General features: G+C 41.8%; 1 protein-coding gene across 1 annotated transcript; it reads left to right on the top strand.

The window, feature by feature from the left end:
* The first annotated feature begins 393 nt into the window (after positions 1 to 393).
* Positions 394 to 15,554, top strand: DENR (density regulated re-initiation and release factor). The gene is made up of 8 exons (XM_049866377.1): positions 394 to 523; positions 1,290 to 1,404; positions 5,436 to 5,455; positions 9,541 to 9,625; positions 11,978 to 12,061; positions 14,032 to 14,148; positions 15,002 to 15,141; positions 15,252 to 15,554. Exons 2-8 carry the CDS (start codon positions 1,299 to 1,301, stop codon positions 15,294 to 15,296), a joined length of 597 nt encoding a protein of 198 aa, XP_049722334.1. The 5' UTR covers positions 394 to 523; positions 1,290 to 1,298; the 3' UTR covers positions 15,297 to 15,554.
* Positions 15,555 to 18,862: the final 3,308 nt, after the last annotated feature.

Below are 18,862 nucleotides of genomic sequence, written 5' to 3'. Positions count from 1 at the left end.
GGTATGGCATTAAAACGAAACCAAACGCCTTATCCAGCTGAAATCGCCCTGCGGAAGAGTGATTTATCTAGTAGGCTAGAGGTTAGTCAAACTCCAGGATGCACCCCAGACACTGGGGCAACCTCCCTTGGGCTCATCAATAGTCATTTCTGACTCAGGTGAACAGCTCTGCTTTTGCATCAGTGTCCCCTTCTGCACGCCAATCGCCGACGCCCGGCTTAGCTGGGCAGTCTCTCTATCCTTTTCAATGGGTAACGAGCGCCACCTACTGGCCATCACCCTCTCGGCCCCGGAGGGCAATGCGCATGCTCCCTGATTACTCCTCCTCCCTCGCCTGCGGGCTGTTCGCGACATCCGGCCCAGCCGCGGCCTGAATCTCGCGATAAAGGCCAATTGTCTCGCGGGAGCGCAGGTGGCAGACGGGCCCTCGGGCGGCCCTGGCCGGGGAAGAGGAGTTGCATGTGTCGCTTCAGCTGGTGGGAGCGGCCGGAGCGGAGGCGGCGGGAGCTGTGTGACCGCCTGGGTAACGACCCCTGTGCCTCTCCCGCTTCAGAGAAGCTCGTAGAGAGCGTGGGGGAAACCGAGGTGCTGCCTGGCGACGGGGGCCGGGCGTCTCCACACCCGCGCCCGCATGGGCCCCTCTGGTGTCCTCGGGGTTGCCCCTTCCCCTCAGACCTCCTCCCCTCATAGCCGGCCGCCCTCGTCGCCTCAGTACGTCTACATTCCGCCCCTTCCTGGTTCTTCTGCCCGCATTTTCTCCCCTCAGCCTCAGGCTCTGGTCTCCCCGCCCCCTTCCCCTTTCCTGACTCCTGTGTCAACCTTGGCACTTGGCTGCCCCCACCCCCTCTTCATGGGCTTTTTCAGCCTGTCGTCGCCGGCTGCATCGTAGCCGTTCTCTTTCTGCAGATCACCCCCAGACCTTTGCCTGCCTTTACCGAGGTTACCCTCCCCATCCTTCTCGTCCCTTTCCCATTGCTTCCTTCCTTTTCCTCACTCGTCTTCCCCCCTCCCCGCCCCCCCCCCAATCCTACATGGGCCATTTGCTAGGAATCTCTGCCACTTCTCGCTTCCCTGTAGGCCCGTGGTCCTGGTCGGTGTTGCGCCCAAAATTGCTCGTATTTTATGAATCCTAGTACAGCTTGTGTCCCTCACTTTACAGAGACTTGAAACTCATTTGGGTTGAGGGGTTTTTGGTGGGAGAAGGGGAGATTGGGGTCTTGGTCCAGTGTACTAAAAAAAAAAAAAAAGTGTAGTGAAGGTGTGTTATTTCCCTCTTTCCTTGCTTCCAGGTTTGTGAGATGGCTGCTGAGCTTTCTGAGTCCAGTGGGCCTGATAGTAAAGGAGACCCGAAGAGCAATGCCAAGTTAGATACAGATTACCCACTTCGAGTCCTTTATTGTGGAGGCAAGTGCTGGAAGGCAGAAAATGGCCTTTTCTGACTGTATTTTTGTGTAGTGTAATCATAGTTTCACATTTAGTCCTATTAGGCTCTATTTTATCTGTCTTTGCCATTTGGTGAATCCTTACTTGCAGGGGGGAGATTAGTGAGAAGGAAGCATGGGTTAACAGATAACTTAGTGAGTGTCTGTTACCTGGCCTGGAAGAGTTTACAGTCCAGTTGGAATTTTTTTTTTTCTCTTTGCTGTTGAGTCAGCTCCGACTCCTGGCAACCCTGGTGTGTTACAGAGTAGAACTGAGCTCCATAGGGTTTTTTTGGCTGTAATCTTTATGGAAGCCAATTGCCAGGTTTTTCTTCTGCAGTGCTGCTGGGGGGCTTCAAACCACTAATCTTTGGTTTAGCAGCTGAGCACAAATCATTTGTGCCACTCAGGGACCTCCAGCTGGAATAGAGACATGCAAATAGATCATTTCAATGTTTAAGTACTAGTCTGGCTTCTTGGAAGATACCTTAAGGGATGATAAGGACTGGATGAAAAAGTGTGGAAGGGCATCCCAGGAGGGAGGGACTAGCTGTGCAAGAAAAAGCTGGTTGCATGTCTGGAAATATGAGCAGTTTTGTACTGGTGAAATGTAGGTGTAAGATAAGGAGTGGGAGAAGATGAGATTGGAATGTTGGATAGTAGGATGGTCTTGGGAAAATGGTCCTGGTTTGGTTTATTCAGGTTCCCCCCTGCCCCTCTAGTGTTTTTCCTCATTTTCAATACAGAAATTGTGGATTGGAAATATCCTATTTTATCAGCACCTCGGAATATCTCAGAAAAATTTAAAGACTCAGGACAGTAAAAGGGCTAGATTTATTTATTCACTCAGTGAATATTTTTCAGTTCTTGTGACTGGCAGTGTTTCAGATGCTGGGGACTGAGTCCTGAAGAAGTTAGACAAGGTTGGTATTCTTGTGGGCCTCGACATTCTTGTGAGTTCTAAGAAGACCTCGCCTGGAGTTGAAGTATTGTAGAAGGAGAAGTGATGTCATTGAGTACAAAACTGTAGCAACTTAAACCAACAAAACTGTAGCAACTTACCACCTGAATATCTTTGGTAGTAGAATATAATTAGTGTACGATATCTGGACAGAAGAGTAGGCAGGGAGACTTTTTGTAGAGTTGATTGAGTTTTGTTATGATATTCGTTGTTTGGTTTAGTTGGCCTCACAGACCAGGGTTTGCATGCTGACTTCAGCACTTACCTGCTGTGTGACCTTGGCCAAGTTACTTAAGTTCTCCAAAGTTGAGAGCTTTGTTTCTAGGGTCTGTAAAATGAAGGTCTTATTACATCTTAAGTCAGATGATTTTGTTGTAAAGTTCCTGGTATAGCATCTAACATAAAAACTTAGTAACTAGTGAGTAAATGCTAGCTACTGAAGGAGAAAGATTCAGAGATGAAGTCCATGATTTTTAAACTGGAATGGTTGAAAAATGGGGATGCCACTAAAAGTGATGTGGTTGAGAAGGATTAGATTTGGAGATGGATGATGGGTTCTTTTTTCCAAAACAACGAATTTGGGTTTATCCAAATGGAAGAATTCCAGGACTTTGAAATTGGCAGCAGGGAACTAAAGATTTGGGACTACCGGCCATAGAGATGATGATCTGAAGGCAGAAAGTGTGTGTTTTTCTAAGGAAAGGGGAGAGAAATGCCAAATAGATCCTCCAGGATGTACCTGGAGTCAGGTGAGCTCGGTGGATTTCACCACATAGAGAAATTGTTTTATTGGGAAGTTGGAAAGCCTAGTAAGAATATTAACCTCTAGAAATCCTATTATTTTTCTGTAATTAAGGAGTACAACTAAGGCTACGTAAAAAACTGGTACATTTATACTAATAAAATGCCGAGACTATAGGTTCCTGTTGTAATCTTATATGATAGTTACTTCTGGAATGACATTTTCAGTTTGAAAGCCTGTATGAGTGAAGAGAAACCTTGATGGTGCAGTAGTTACATGCTTGGCTACTAACCAAAAAGTCTGCAGTTCGAACCCACTAGCCGCTTTGCAGGAGAAAAGACCTAGTGATCTACTCCTGTGCAGTTCTTCTCCATCCTATAGGGTTGCTATGAGTCGGAATCAACTCAGTGCACACAACGACATGTGAGTTAAGGACAAGATCTGCTTTTTATGGTCTCAAGGGTTCAGCGAATTAGCACTGCTAGGTGGAAGCTACTGCGTGCTGCATTTTCTAAGGGCAGCTTTTCAGTATCCAGAACAATACAAGCTTCCACTTGTAAAAAAAGCCTTGGAGTCCGTGGGTGGTGCAGTTGGTTAAGTGCTCGACTACTAACTGAAAGGTTGGCTGTTGAAACCCACTCAGGGCACCTCAGAAGAAAGGCGTGGCGATCTGCTTCCAAAAGCCACAGCCTTGAAAACGCTATGGAGTGCAGTTCTTATGTTTTTAGTTGACTAAACCAGTGGTAGAGTTGGGTTTAGACCATGCCTTTTAGATGGCTTCTAACTCTACCACTTTATAAAAATAGTGGTCAGTGTGATGGCATTGTTAATAGGGATCACATCATAAAGAATTAATAATTTACAAAGAATATAAAGAAAAATACTAATTGAACAGATGTTTATTTACCGAGTAGCTAAGATGTGTCAGGTCCTGGGCCAGGCTTTGAACAGGAATGATAAACTGGCGTGGCCCTGTTCTTAGTCTGTTCATTACTTACGCAGGGTGGATGTTGGCTACAGCTGAAAGAAAGGTGGAGGTAAAGTATAGTGGCAGTACAAGGGAAGGAGAGATTTATTCCGGTTGTAGGGAATCACGGAAGACTTCGTAGAGGTCACAGCGGTTGAATCAGGCTTTGAAGAAAAGGTAGCATTCAGGTAGGCACAGATGTGCACAAGGAAAGATGTGCCAGGCGAAGGAGCAAAGGAAGAGAAGTAGGAAAGTCCGGGGAATGGAGAGGGAATTGCAAGTGTTACCATTTGGTTATGTGGGATTTGTGAAGAGGAGTAGAATGAATAGGATGGAAATACGGTTTGGGCCAGACTGTGGGGGATGTAAATAACAGGCTAAGTTGTTTGAACTTCAGGATTTTTTTTTTCCTCTGAGTGTTTTTCCTCATTTTCAGTATCAAAATCTGTGAATTGGAAATGCCCTGTTTTATTAGCACGGGGGAATATTTCAGACAGTTTTCTTGGTATAAAACTTTAAAAATCATATTTAATTTTACATTAATTGCCTCCAACTTTTAATTATGAAAAAATTTAAATATACAGAAAATTTTATAGTACAAGGAACGCCTCTTCTACCAAAATCCAGCAATTAATGTTCTGCATGTAATTTCAAGTGTATAGAAAAGTTGCAAGAATAGTACAAAAAATTCCTGCATAGCTTCCGTCGCAACTTACTATGTTCGTGTGTGTGCTCTCTCTCTCAGCATTGGTAGAATTATTTTATCTACAGACCTTATTGAAATTTTTCTCAATTGTCCCAAAAATATCCTTTGTGGCAAAAAAATCCCAGATGATTCGTGGCATTCAAGTGACATGTTTCTTTGTTATTGTTGTTATTAGTTGCCATATAGTTGATTCTGACTCATGGAGATCCCACACGTGCAGAGTAGAACTGCTCTGGAGTCTTCTTTAATCTGGAAGAGTTTCTGAATCTTTGTATTTCAAGATACTGACATTTTTGAGGAATACAGGCCAATTATTTTGTAGAATGTCCCTCACTTTAGGTTTGTCTGATGTTTTCTTACAATTAGATTCACTTTATGGGCTTATAGCAAGAACACCACATCAGACTGAAGGAGACATTCTTTAGATCAGAAAATCAAGATAGTACCTCTAATAATTATGTGCAGTTTACCTTAGAAAAAGCTATGAATGGGAGCGTTTGAAAAAGTGTGGTGCGTAAAAGTTAAAAGAAGAAAGTAGAAATGATGCATTTTTTTCAAATTTAAAAGTCATGATGAGCCCTGTGTGTACATATATTTAAAATTTCAAATCTTTTTTTTTTCTCTCTCCACTTCTATAGTCTGTTCGTTACCAACAGAGGTAAGTCCTTTTAAAATTCTCTTTTTTAACTTAGGCAGTTGAGGCTTTTTTTTTTCTGGTACCCATGAAATGGTAGTTTATTGTATATAAATTGTATTTCAATGAAGTTGGTGTTAAAAAAAAAAAAAGCATGTGGACAGATAGATCCAATCTGAATTTAGTTTATATTTCAAGACCAGTTAATATTATTCTGATTTGAATTGTTTGAAGTCATAAAGATGGAATGTTTCCCAGTGTTTTATTAGTTCTTTTTTATTGTAGTTGATGTCATTTTAGGGCTAACTTACGAACTTTTTTTCCCTCCTATTTTTCATTCTCATTCATTAGTAGAGTTTCAACCTTTTATAGAGAACTTTAAGGAGCCCTGGTGACACAGTGGTTAAAGCACACAGCTGCTAACCTAAAGGTCAGTGGTTCAAACCCACCAGCTGCTCCACGGGAGAAAGATGTGACAACCTACTTCCATAAAGATTTACAGCCTTGGAAACTCTATGAGGGAGTTTTACTCTGTCCTATAGAGTCGCTATGAGTCAGAATGGACTCATTGGCAATGGGTATAGAGAACTTTGATTTGAAATAATTTTGGAGTCTTATGGATTCTTTTTTTTAATTTTGGTAAAAATATGCAGAATAGAACAGTTTCTGCATATACAATTCAGTCACATTGGTTACATCCTTCACGTTGTGTCACTGTTCTCACTATCTCTACCCGTATTGTTTTACCTCCATTGACTTAGACGCACTACCTCCTAAACTTTGCATCTGTGCTCTAGAGTTACTGTTGTCAATTTGATCTCATATGTAGATAATTCTTTCAGAAAGCAGTGCTCATGGCAAATATTCTTTGCTAATTTAGCTAAGGAAACCCTAGTGGCATAGTGGTTAAGAATCTGGCTGCTAACTAAAAGATTGGCAGTTGGAATCCACAGGAGCTCCTTGGAAGCCCTGTGGGGCAGTTCTACTTGGTCCTATAGGGTCACTATGAGTTGGAATCGACTTGACGGAAAGGGTTTTTTTTTTTTTTTTAAGTGAGCTAAACTGTTGTTTACTTTAAAGATAGGGGATAATTTCAGTTCAGAACAATAGATATGGGGATTCCTCTAGTCTCAGTAGATCCTGTAAGTCTGGATTCTATAAGACTTTTTTGAAATTCTGTTTTACATTTTTACCCCTTTTGATCAGGGTTTACTCTATTAATTCCTTGATCAAACTGTTCAGTAATGGTAGTCCAGCACCATCCAGTTCTTCTGGTCTCATGGCAAAGGAGGCAGTAAGTAGTTCATGGAGACAGACCTCCAGTCCAGTTCCTTCCCTGATTCCTGGATCTCCTTCTTCCTCTGCTGCTCTAGGCGAATCCAAAAAACCCACTGCTGTCGAGTCGATTCCAACTCACAGTGACCCTATAGGACACAGTAGAACTGCCCGATAGATTTTCCAAGGAGCACTCTGATGGATTCGAACTACCGACCTCTTGGTTAGCAGCCAAGTGCTTAACCACTACATCACCAGGGTTTCCCTAGGCAAATAGAGACCAATTTATATGCTTGGTGGCCACTCACAAGCTTTTTTTTTTTTTAACATTTATTGTGTTTCAGGTGAAAGTTTACACTCCAAATTAGTTTCCTGTTCAACGATTCATATACAGATTGTTCCTTGACATTGGTTCCTGTCCCCGCAACGTGTCAGCATTCTCCCCATTTCTACTCTGCTTTCCTCTTTTCCATCCCTCTAGTTTCCCTGCCCATCCTTGCCTTCTCATCTTTGCTTTTGAGTAAATGTTGATTGTTTGGTCTCATAGAGTTGATTGTTTAAAGGAGACTACTCACAGGTGATACTATTTATTTCATAAGCCAATCTATTATTTGGCTAAAAGTTGACCTCCAGGATTGACTTCAGTACCAAGTTCAAAGGGTATCTTAGGGGATTCCTCTAGTCTCTGTTGGTTCAGTACGTCTGCCTGTTTCAGAAATCTGCATTTTGTTCAATTTTTTTTTGCCATTGTATCTGGGACCTTCTATTGTGTCCCTGGTCATAATGGCTGATAGTGGTAGCCAGGAACCATGTAGTTCTTCTGGTCTCAATTTAGAAGGGGCTCTAGTTCATGTGGGCTATTCATCCTGTGGACTAGTTTCTTCTTTGAGTCTTTGATTTCCTTATAATAGTAACCTCAAAGGCAAAATTTACATGTCCAAGCAGAGGAAAGAAGGAGCAGAAATTGTGTTTAAGACTTTCTGTTAATAAGCTCCTAAGTCAGGCTCTATGGGCAAGCCATGATAATAATGAGGCTCCTGTCGGCCCAATGGAGGCCTGGTGGCACAGTGGTTAAGAGCACAGCTGCACAGGAGCGCAGTGGGATACGGACCTCAAATTCTTGTAAATAGACCAGACTTAATGGTCTGACTGAGACTAGAATGACCCCAGAGGCCATGGTCCCCAGACCTTGTGTTGGCCCAAGACAGGAACCATTCCCAAAGCCAACTCTTCAGACAGGGATTGGACTGGACTATAGGATAGAAGAATGGGGCATCAGGATTGGAGAAAGACTCATTAACAACCTGTGTTACGCAGATGACACAACCTTGCTTGCTGAAAGTGAAGAGGACTTGAAGCACTTAACTAGTGAAGATCAAAGACCACAGCCTTCAGTATGGATTACACCTCAACATAAAGAAAACAAAAATCCTCACAACTGGACCAACGAGCAACATCATGATAAATGGAGAAAAGATTGAAGTTGTCAAGGATTTCATTTTACTTGGATCCACAATCAACAGCCATGGAAGCAGCAGTCAAGAAATCAAAAGACTCATTGCATTGGGTAGGTCTGTTGCAAAGGACCTCTTCAAAGTGTTGAAGAGCAAAGACGTCACCCTGAAGACTAAGGTGTGCCTGACCCAAGCCATGGTATTTTCAGTCACATCATATGCATGTGAAAGCTGGACAATGAATAAGGAAGACCGAAGAAGAGTTGACGCCTTTGAATTGTGGTGTTGGCAAAAAATATTGAATATACCATGGACTGCCAAAAGAGCAAACAAATCTGTCTTGGAAGAAGGGCGGCCAGAATGCTCCTTAGAGGCAAGGATGGCGAGACTGCGTCTTACATACTTTGGACATGTTGTCAGGAGGGATGAGTCCCTGGAGAAGGACATCATGCTTGGCAGAGTACAGGGTCAGTGGAAAAGAGGAAGACCCTCAACGAGGTGGATTGACACAGTGGCTGCAACAATGAGCTCAAGCATAACAACGATTGTAAGGATGGCGCAGGACCGGGCAGTGTTTTGTTCTGTCGTGCATAGCGTTGCTATGAGTCGGAACTGACTCGACGGCACCTGACAACAACAACAACAACATGGGATAGAAAATGATACCATTGAGGAGTGAGCTTCTTGGCTCAAGTAGGTAGACACATGAGACTATGTGGGCAGCTCCTATCTGAAGGGTAGGTGAGAGGGCAGAGTGGGTCAGAAGCTGACTGAATGGACATGAAAGTATTAAGTGGAGGGAAGGAGTGTGCTGTCTCATTAGAGGGAGAGAACTAGGAGTATATAGCAAGGTGTATGTAAGTTTTTATGTGAGGGACTGACTTGGTTTGTAAACTTTGACTTAAAGCACAATAAAAATTTTAAAAAAGTGCAGCTGCTAACCAAAAGGCTGGCAGTTCAAATCCATTCCTTAGAAACCCAGTGGGGCAGTTCTACTCTGTCCTATAGGATTGCTGTGAGTTGGAATCAGCTCTGTGGCAGTGGCTTTAGGTTTTGTGTGTGTGTGTGTGTGCACCCAAAGTAAGACACAGACGTACAAGCTTTGTTTGTTCCCTTTTCTAATGCACTTCTGTTTGATGGAGAGGAAATAAATTGATAGTTAAAGAGGTGGCTGATCCTTTTTTTAATTTCTCATTTTTTACAGCACGTTTCCTGGTCCCTGGCCAAACACAGCTTTCCTGTGGTTAGGAAGTCAGGTAGTTAGTTTCATCATTCTTCGTATAGCAGGTCTAGGGAATGATTTTTAGATAAAATGTACTGATTGCTTGAAAATGTTCTGTTGTGACGCTTCAAACAGTTAAATTTTTTTTTTCTTCTCAGTACTGTGAATATATGCCTGATGTTGCTAAATGTAGGCAATGGTTAGAGAAGAATTTTCCAAAGGAATTTGCAAAGCTTACCGTAGGTAAGAACTTTTTTCTTCCTATCACGAAGGCTTTTGCATCTGAAACAACTGCACATATTACGTTATTTTTAAAAATATGAAAGTCTTCCTCTAGTGGGATATTACAGAATTAGCTTTACCCGTATCTATTAACTTTAAAACTATATAAGTTCTTGGGTTAAAATTCCCTATATGGAGTCACAAACTGCTTCATGTGTCCTCTTTCTGAAACAGGGTAAGTCTAAGTATCAACTTACAGAAAGAAGAATAAATGATTTAGGGCAAAGACATACTTATTCACTTAACATATTATTTTTGGTGAACCCACTAGTGCTACACACTGTTTCAGGTTGCTGAGGATGAAGCAGTGAATAAAAGATCCCTTGCTCTTGTGGAAACTAAATTCTAGAGAGGGAAACAAAATAAGTAAAATGTAAGTATGGTGGTTGGGGATAAGCAGGGAGGGGAGAGATAGGAAGTATTGGGGAGAGAATTTGAAATTTTAGATAAAAGGAGCAGGGAAGATGATGTTTGAATAAAAACCTAAAGGAGGTGAGGGGGTGAGCCATGTGGATACCTGGAGAAAGAGTGTTTCAGGCAGAGGGTACAGCCAGTACAAAGGTCCTAAGGCAGAAGCATACAGCAAGGAGGCCACTGTATCTGGAACTGATGGAAGGAGGTGGAGGATATGAAATCAGAGAAGTAGTGGGGAGTCGATGCTGTATGACCCTGTGGACCGTTGCAGAGTCTTGGCTTTTACTGTGAGTGAGGTGAGGAGCTATTGGAACATTTTGAGCAGAAGAATGATAAGGTCTGAGTTTTGTTCAGCAGCATCACTTTGGCAGCTGTGTTAAAAATAGATGGAAGGGGGCATAGGCAGAACAGTAGGGAGACTAGATCCCAGGCTGTTGCAATAATCTGATCAAAAGATGATGACCACTTGGACTAGAGCGGTGGCAGCGGAAGGGGTGAAAAACGGTCAGACTCCGGATGTATTGTGGAGGTAGCGCTGACAGGATTTTCTGTGTGGTGGATATGGGGTGTGAAGAAAAGAGGCATCTCAGGTTTTGGTCTCAGCGAGTAGAAGAATGGAGTTACTGGTACCTGAGGTGGAGAAGACTGAGGAGGGAGCAGATTTGCTCAGTTTGCTCAGATCGATGGCTTCTCTTACAAGATTGGTAAAAATGAAGGCGGTAGCGGGAAGAAGGGAAGGCTGGGGCTGGGAATAAACCCAAACCCACTGCTGTTGAGTATCGACTCAGCGATGCTATAGGACAGAGTAGAACTGCCCCACAGGGTTTCCAAGGCCGTAATCTTCTCAGAAGCAGACTGCCACATCTTTCTCCCATGGAGCCAGGACTGGGCTCAAATCGCTGACCTTTCTGTTAGCAGCTGAGAGCTTAACCAGTGCACCCTCCAGGGCTCCTTGGGCTGGAATTAAACCAACCAAAAATCAAACCTGTTGCTGCCGAGTTGATTCCGACTCATAGTGACCTTATACCTGTTGTCGTTGAGTCGATTCCGACTCTTAGCGACTCTACACGACAGAGTAGAACTGCCTTGTAGGGTTTCCAAGGAGCAGCTGGTGAATTCGAACTGCCCGCCTTTTGGTTAGCAGCCATGCTTTTAACTGCTATGTCACCGTGGCTCCAGGCTGGGAATAGGGCTGCTTAAATACACCTAATATTACCCCGCTTGCAGTGGTTAAAGCGATCAACTGCTAACCAAGAGGTCAGTGGTTCGAAACCACCAGCGTTTCCGCAGGAGAAAGATGTGGCGGTCTATAGAAATACATAGCCTTAGAAACCCTGTGGGGTCACTATGAGTCAGAATCGACTCAACGACAGTGGTTGTTGGCTGCTTTTTCAGGTTGTTTCTATGAGGCACAAACCCTGAAACTTGATAGGGGCTTTGGACAGTCACTGTCAGTCTTTGGCTAAGAAGCCTCGTCTCATGTTGGAGTCAGTTGACTTGGTCTCCCTGAACATAACCTGCCGAGGACATGATTGAGACTTTCAGGGGAAGAGACCCTTCTCATCCAGGAAAGACTTCCTGTTAATCAAATTAGTATCTGTAGATGCTCAACACTGCTGCAGAGCCTGAGTGGTTTATGCTGCTTTGGCATGGTTAAAAAAAATCCTAATCTTCACATATCAAAGGCTTTACTGTTTTCCCTTCCATAGAATTTAGACTCTATAATAGCATTTCAGAAGTCACTGAATACAGATATAACAGTAAAGCCATTTGCTTCATAAATGTCATGTTCAGGTGTTGGTAAGCTGCCTTATTTGTGTAGAAGGGTGCTCCAAGGGTGATTTATTAGAGGCAATATGAAGTGATGTTAATGGTTTTGGGTTTCATTTGTACATCTAGAAAATTCACCCAAACAAGAAGCTGGAATTAGCGAGGGTCACGGAACAGCAGGGGAAGAGGAGGAGAAGAAGAAGCAAAAGAGAGGTAAGACTTAAGTCTGTGTTTTGATTTCTGTAAATGTACCTTTCCTTTGGTAGAAAATTTAAGTATTAAAAGTGTTCCTAAAACGAATGTCTTCCTGTTATTTTAATCCCACACCTATATCATACAAAGGAATACAAAATCACAGTCTCAGGAGGATGCTTGGGTGTGGTATGATGTGGGCTCTACCAGTAAATTGGACCTAAGAAAGCTTGCTTATTTGCCATGTATATATACATAAAAAGCAACCTGCCAGCTTGTTTATGACCTTAAAACTCTGTCACCTTGCTATTAAAATACCTGTGTGTCCTGTTTAACTAGAGTGAGTACATTTATGTAAGAGTCATTCTCATTACTTCTCATAGCTTAGTGGAAAACTTGTACCGCTGTTGCGTGTACCTGTCTTTCTGTTCTCTCTTCCTGTAAACCGAATCCCTCAGTATGTACTTTGGATCTTGTCCCCATCTGTTTCTTCTTCATTAATTTTTATCCCCTACGAATAACATTAGTTTATAAATATTTGGAGGGCTTTCCATTTTTAAAAAATATTCTCCCAAGACCTCATGTCTTTTTTTTGCCTGCCTGCCTTCTTTACCTCCTTTTTACACCACCGAAACCCCCCGATAAGAGTCACTGGTGACTCGGTAATTGCTAAATGGTAAGAGCATTTGGCCTCTGGCTTCTGCTTGAAGCCTTGTACTTCCTTGCCTTCTGTGATGCCCTTTCCTAATTTTCTATTACTTCTCAGTCTCCCGCGTAGACTTCTTCCTCTTGTCCGTTGAAGGTTGGTGTTTTCTAGGATTTTGTCCTTGTCCTTATCCTCTTCCGTTCTGCATGTTTTCCTGGAATGGTGCTACTATATCCCTACGTTCTGCCACCACTGTTCCCTAGGATTTCCGAATCTTTATGTCTAGACCTGACCTGTGTCTCCCAGGCTTCTCAAACTCAGTACTTCCAAAGTTAAATCATTACATCCCAACTCCACCAGCTTTTGGTTAATGAAAGCACAGTTTATATCCAGTCTCTAAGCGAGAAACCCACGAGCCATCTTAGCTTCCCTCTCTTCGGCCCCTTTAATACGGTTATAAATTCTGTTGCTTTTCCTCCTTACTCTATCCTGTACGTAGTGTCCATTACTTTTGCCACTGCTGTGGTTCAGCTTTTGATTAATTTCTGCCTGAACTAATGCCAGAGCCTCCTCACTAGCTTTGGTTTCGGCGTCCTCCTTCACAAACCCACCCCACGCTGTAGTCAGAGTGACTCTGCTAAAACAGCAGTCTGGGCGTTGCACTCCGCCGGGTCTTTCAGTGGCTTCGTCCTGTCCACAGTACAGGTTCCGGATATCAGAGGTTGATGTACTAGCCTCTTCGTGACTGGTCTGTAACCTGTGCTCCTCTGGCTTCGTCTGCCACGTATCCATACACGTCCTTCAGTGATAACAAGTGTAGTTCCCAAATACAGTGCCTTTTCTTGTCTCTGTACTTGCTCCCTTTCCCTTTCTTAGACCTGTCAGCCCATCTTCCTGCACCTGGACATTCCCTTATCGTTCAAAACCCAACTTAGATGGCGCTTGCTCAAGGGAACCTTTTCTGCCCCCTAGAAGCAGAGTAAGCTGTTCTGGGCAAAGCTGTGGTCGTGCCTTAGTCGAGGATCCTGTTACAGATGTCGGGTTGCTGTCATTAACTAGTTTTGTCTTCCTTCACTAGACTGAGAGTCCCTGGAGGGCAGGGACTACGTTCTGTTCATTTTTGTGTCCTCAGCCCTTAGTGCCATGCTTGGCACACAGTAGGTGCTTAACAAATGTTTATTGAATGAATACTCATGCATGTATTTATTAATTTTATATTAGAAAAAAAACTTTAAAAATTAATTTTTCATACCTTTTGGAAAATAACAAGTGTAAAGATTTAGTGTTCTGCAATTGTTTATCTTAAAAACGAAACAATTAATGCTGAGCTCTTTCTTAAATAAAGGTGGAAGGGGTCAAATAAAACAGAAAAAGAAGACCGTACCACAAAAGGTGACAATAGCCAAAATTCCCAGAGCAAAGAAGAAATATGTAACAAGAGTGTGTGGCCTTGCAACTTTTGGTGAGTTCAGGTTTAAGGACATTTAAGATAAGAAAGTGTGAACTGTATTTTCTCTCTTGTTTTAATCTGGCATCAAAACTTTACAGGTCTGTTTTTTACTAAGAAAATAGAAAATGAGGGTTTGCTTTTCTAACTATAGCTTCAAAATCAATTTTTGGAGAAAGAAGTCTTTTGTAGAGGGGACTGGTGTATAACCTTTTTCTTTACGCATTTCCTGTAGGGCACATTTTATGTAGGATGAGGGAGGCAGGGTAGGATTCCCTGTGAAACCAGCCGTGTTACTCTTCTGTCCTCCACAGGCTTGGTGGCAGAGGGTTGACGATGGCTCGTCCCTTCCAGGGATGACGGTAGAGGGTGAGGGCAGGCAGGTAGCAGCGGAATGTCCTGCTCCAGAGCCCCTTTGGTCCCCGGAGGCCTTGAGTGAATAGTGAAACTGGGGTGAAAATGTAAACCAGGGTCCCTTAGTCTGTCAACACAGATTGAAAAACAGCCACTGGACCATATTATAAGTATGAAGGTTTGTTTCTCTGCTGTGTACTTTTTTTTTTTAATAAGAGGGAATAAACAGATGAACCTCATTCCTACTCAAATGCAATGCTAGGAATCGATGCATTCCTGGATTCCTTTTGGTCTTACTCTGTGATAGAAATTATGCATAGTTGTACTGAGGCTTTATTTATCTTGAAAATACAAGTTATTTGTTAAGACCACTTGCTATGGTAGTTTGTAATTTCTGTTCTGAAGGAAATACGAAGCCCATGAAAGCCATCTGTTTTATGAATTTAAAACGCAGGTTAAGTCTTTGATGCACAATTCGAATTATAGTCTTGCTCTTTCTGTTTTTAAAACACAGAAATTGATCTGAAAGAAGCACAAAGGTTTTTTGCTCAGAAATTCTCCTGTGGTGCCTCAGTGACAGGGGAGGACGAGATCATCATCCAGGGAGACTTCACGGATGACATAATCGATGTCATTCAGGAGAAGTGGCCGGAGGTGAGTGGGAACCATGTGCATCTGTAGAAATGCCCGTTTAAAGCAGGTTGCTTCCATCTTTTCTCATTTGATACCACAATTCGTTTAATGTAATTATTTGTGTTTTATAGGTGGATGATGACAGCATTGAAGATCTTGGAGAAGTAAAGAAGTGATTTTGAAAGTTTGTATTTAATGATCTGAACTGAGTTGATACGGCCAAAGAAAGGAAGGCCTTTTAAAAAATATATGTATTTATCCTACGGTATAACTGTAGACTACCCTTGTCCTTGGCATTTTCACTGACCTGTACAAGGCTGGTTTTTGTTTTTTTTTTGTTTTTTTTAATTGCCAAAGTCTAAGAAACAGGGCATACTGTCATGCTTATGCATGAAATAGAATTTAGTCAAATAAAAATTTTTGATCATTTGGTACTGACTTCTCTATCTTTTTAACTTATTTTTGGAGAAACACTGTGGACCTTTTGTGGGAAGCATCTCTCTTGATTATTTTTACTGATTTTAAGTTGAATAATTTTAAAAAAGAATTTGAATTTGACTTCCTCACCAGTAATATCTGTCCGTGTGCTCCTTTGATGTGATAGCTTTGAGATGGGCAGGGATCTCATAGATTTGTGGTTGAATTTGCTTCATTGTTATCAACAAAACCTACTTTGTGGGTGCATTAATATACTGTGGGTAGGAGTTGTTCAAACCATTCTGGAGATTATTTGCTAAAGTATATTAAAAGCCTTACAGCCATGTGCACTGTTTAACCTAGTAAGCCACTTCTTTGACATTGTCCTAAAGAAATAATCAGCCTTGCATAAAAGTTAAGAATGAGTGTGTTCGTCACAATGTCATTTCTGATATCAAAAAGTTGAAAATGATACAAATGAACAATTGAGGAATGGTTAAAGAAATCATGGTACACCATGTGATAGAATATCGAGGCGGTGGTGGCGGTGGTAGGTGCCATCAAGTCGGTTCCGACTCACAGCGACCCTATGTACAACAGAACAAAACAATCCAGGCCTATGCCATCCTCACAGTCACTGCTCTGTTTGATCCCATTGTTGCAGCGACTGTGCCAATCCATCTGTTGAGGGTCTTCCTGTTTTTGCTGAACCTCTACTCTGCCGAGTATGATGTCCTTCCCCAGGGACTGGTTCCTTCTCATAAGATGTCCAAAGTACCAGAGACGAAGTCTCGCCTTCCTCACTTCCAAGGAGCATTCTGGCTGTACTTCTGCCAAGACGGATTTGTTTGTTGTTCTGATAGTCCATGGTGTATTAATGGATATATTTGAAAATCATATTTTCAAGATTACTTGGAAACATATTTGGTAATACTAAATGGGGGACAGACCCCAAATCCATTTTATACATTTTTTTTTTCAATTGTGGTAACAATAGAACAAAACGCCTGTCATGTTAACATTTTTTACATATATTTTCGGTGGCATTAATTACGTGTACGTTTACGTTCATTTTTGTCATTGTATAAATGGAAGGACTTTGAGAGAGACTGACAGTTACTGTTCTGGCTTTAAATTGTATGCATAAAATTTTGCTAGCCAGTTATAAATAATTCACATCCATACTCAATATATAATCTGGCAATTGAACATGTTTTTCTCATAAGGGAAACAGTGACAATTCTAGTCAATCCATTAAATGAATTTAAACTTTGTTTTTAATAAAGGTCTTAAATCAGGTGCTACAAATTGAAAAGAATGATGGTATCTTAAACTGCTAATCGACTCATCGGCAAGGGGTTTGAGCTTTGGCTTATTGGACATCTTTGAGAAACTTAGAGACCGTAAAACCATTGTGTATTGTCATGTAAATTGAATCTTCAGTGAATGAGAGATTTTAAAAATAATGACAGTCTTAGAAAAAGATGTGTAATAAAGATGTAAGTTAAGAAAATGAAACTCTGCACTGAGTTTTACTAAATTGGATTATCTGATAAAGCAAATTTATCCGTCAAGACCATTTGGTATGTGTTATGTATTCTGTTGGTAGTGGAACGTGTGTGCGGCCGTATCAACACAGGTGAGTTCATGTAAAGATTCTTAATGTTCACCGTTCTTGGCAAATGCAGTGGATGTTACTGTAGGAAATGCAGGATTAAAATTATCCTTCTGTGTAATGTGTGACTTTTTCTTTGATCTGAAATTTAAAATGCAACTTAGTTTAATGTCTGGTTAAAGTGCAATAATAGCTCAAGGGTTGACTTTAATTCACACATTTTCTTCAGATATGTGTTATGTAAATATTTTTACAGTCTAGTGCTTATAGCAAAAAGAATAACCAACCTTTAAACAGCTTTATCTCATAAAAATTAGATTTGCCATGATTGAGCTGGCAATGTCATGCAAATACAGTTTTGAAATGTAGTGTTTTATTCATTAAAAAAAGACGTTGAATAATTTTAACTCTTTTATTTATTACATAAAAACCTCAGTAGCTGTTGCTTAAGATGTAATCTGTGGTAGTTTTCTCTCTGACAAAAAGTTGACCAATTACTGTTTTAAAGATGAATTCTACATTCTACTTATTTATTAAATTCCTTTACATAGGAAATAAGATCGGCTAGAATGAGTCCATTCAGGTCCTCAATTTGGAAATAAGACTGTAAAAACATCTGGTAATTTTTCTTGCTGGTAATGCTATTTAATGGGGTGAGTATGAGGGATGGGCAACCAGGGGTTTAACGTGGTAAATATCTTTTCGTAGTCCAGTTCCTATATAGCATCTTGAAGGAAAAACTATGAAACTACACATGAAAAATCTTAGATTCAATCTGGAACATGGCAAATTTTGTCATGAAAGAGTGCCATGGTTCTCATTGCTATCTAATATTTTAATGGAGTTCTCTTTTCATCAGTGATTTCTGGTTCTGAGCTGACTGTAGGGTGCCTGGTAGCTGTTCACTACCAGGGCTGGGCGTCTCCCTCCATTCATTCATTCACTCATTTTCATGTCAGGAACTGAGCTCACAGTTTACTAGAAGACAGAAAATGAGCAACTCTATTATTTTTCTTGTTAGGTGCCGTCGAGTTCGTTCCGACTCACAGCAGCCCTGTGCACAGCAGAATGAAACACTGCCCGGCCCCGCGCCATCCTTAAAATCGTTATGCTTGAGCCCATTGTCGCAGCTACTGTGTCAATCCACCTCGTTGAGGGTCTTCCTCTTTTTCGCTGACCCTGTACTTTGCCAAGCATGATGTCCTTCTCCAGGGACTGATCCCTCCTGACAACATGTCCGAACTATATAAGACACAGTCTCACCATCCTTGCTTCTAAGGTGCATTCTGGTTGTACTTCTTCCAAGACAGATTTGTTTGTTCTTTTGGCAGTCTGTGGTATATTCAAGGAAACCCTGGTGGCATAATGGTTAAGCACTACAGCTATTAACCAAGAGGTCGGCAGTTCAAATCTGCCAGGTGCTCCTCGGAAACTCTATGGGGCAGTTCCACTCTGTCTTACAGGGTGGCTAGGAGTCGGAATCAACTCGACAGCAGTGGGTTTGGTTGGTTGGTTTGGTATATTCAATATTCTTCGCCAACACCACATTCAAAGGCGTCAGTTCTTTTTCAGTCTTCTTATTCATTGTCCAGTTTTCACATGCATATGATGTGATTGAAAGTACCGTGGTTTGGGTCAGGCGCACCTTAGTTTTCATCTTTGCTTTTCAGCATTTTAAAGAGGTCCTTTGCAGCAGATTTGCCGAATGCA

Source organism: Elephas maximus, chromosome 22 (genome assembly GCF_024166365.1).
Source record: "Elephas maximus indicus isolate mEleMax1 chromosome 22, mEleMax1 primary haplotype, whole genome shotgun sequence".
Taxonomy (NCBI): Eukaryota; Metazoa; Chordata; class Mammalia; order Proboscidea; family Elephantidae; genus Elephas; species Elephas maximus.
This window is presented reverse-complemented; position numbering and strand designations above follow the sequence as displayed.

What these genes read in the sequence shown, in the direction of transcription:
- DENR (XM_049866377.1), top strand. Translation starts at nt 1,299, where the DNA reads ATGGCTGCTGAGCTTTCTGAGTCCAGTGGGCCTGATAGTAAAGGAGAC. An exon ending in TCGAGTCCTTTATTGTGGAG is followed by an intron (nt 1,405 to 5,435) that starts GCAAGTGCTGGA and finishes CCACTTCTATAG; the next exon opens with TCTGTTCGTTACCAACAGAG. An exon ending in TTCAGGAGAAGTGGCCGGAG is followed by an intron (nt 15,142 to 15,251) that starts GTGAGTGGGAAC and finishes TGTGTTTTATAG; the next exon opens with GTGGATGATGACAGCATTGA.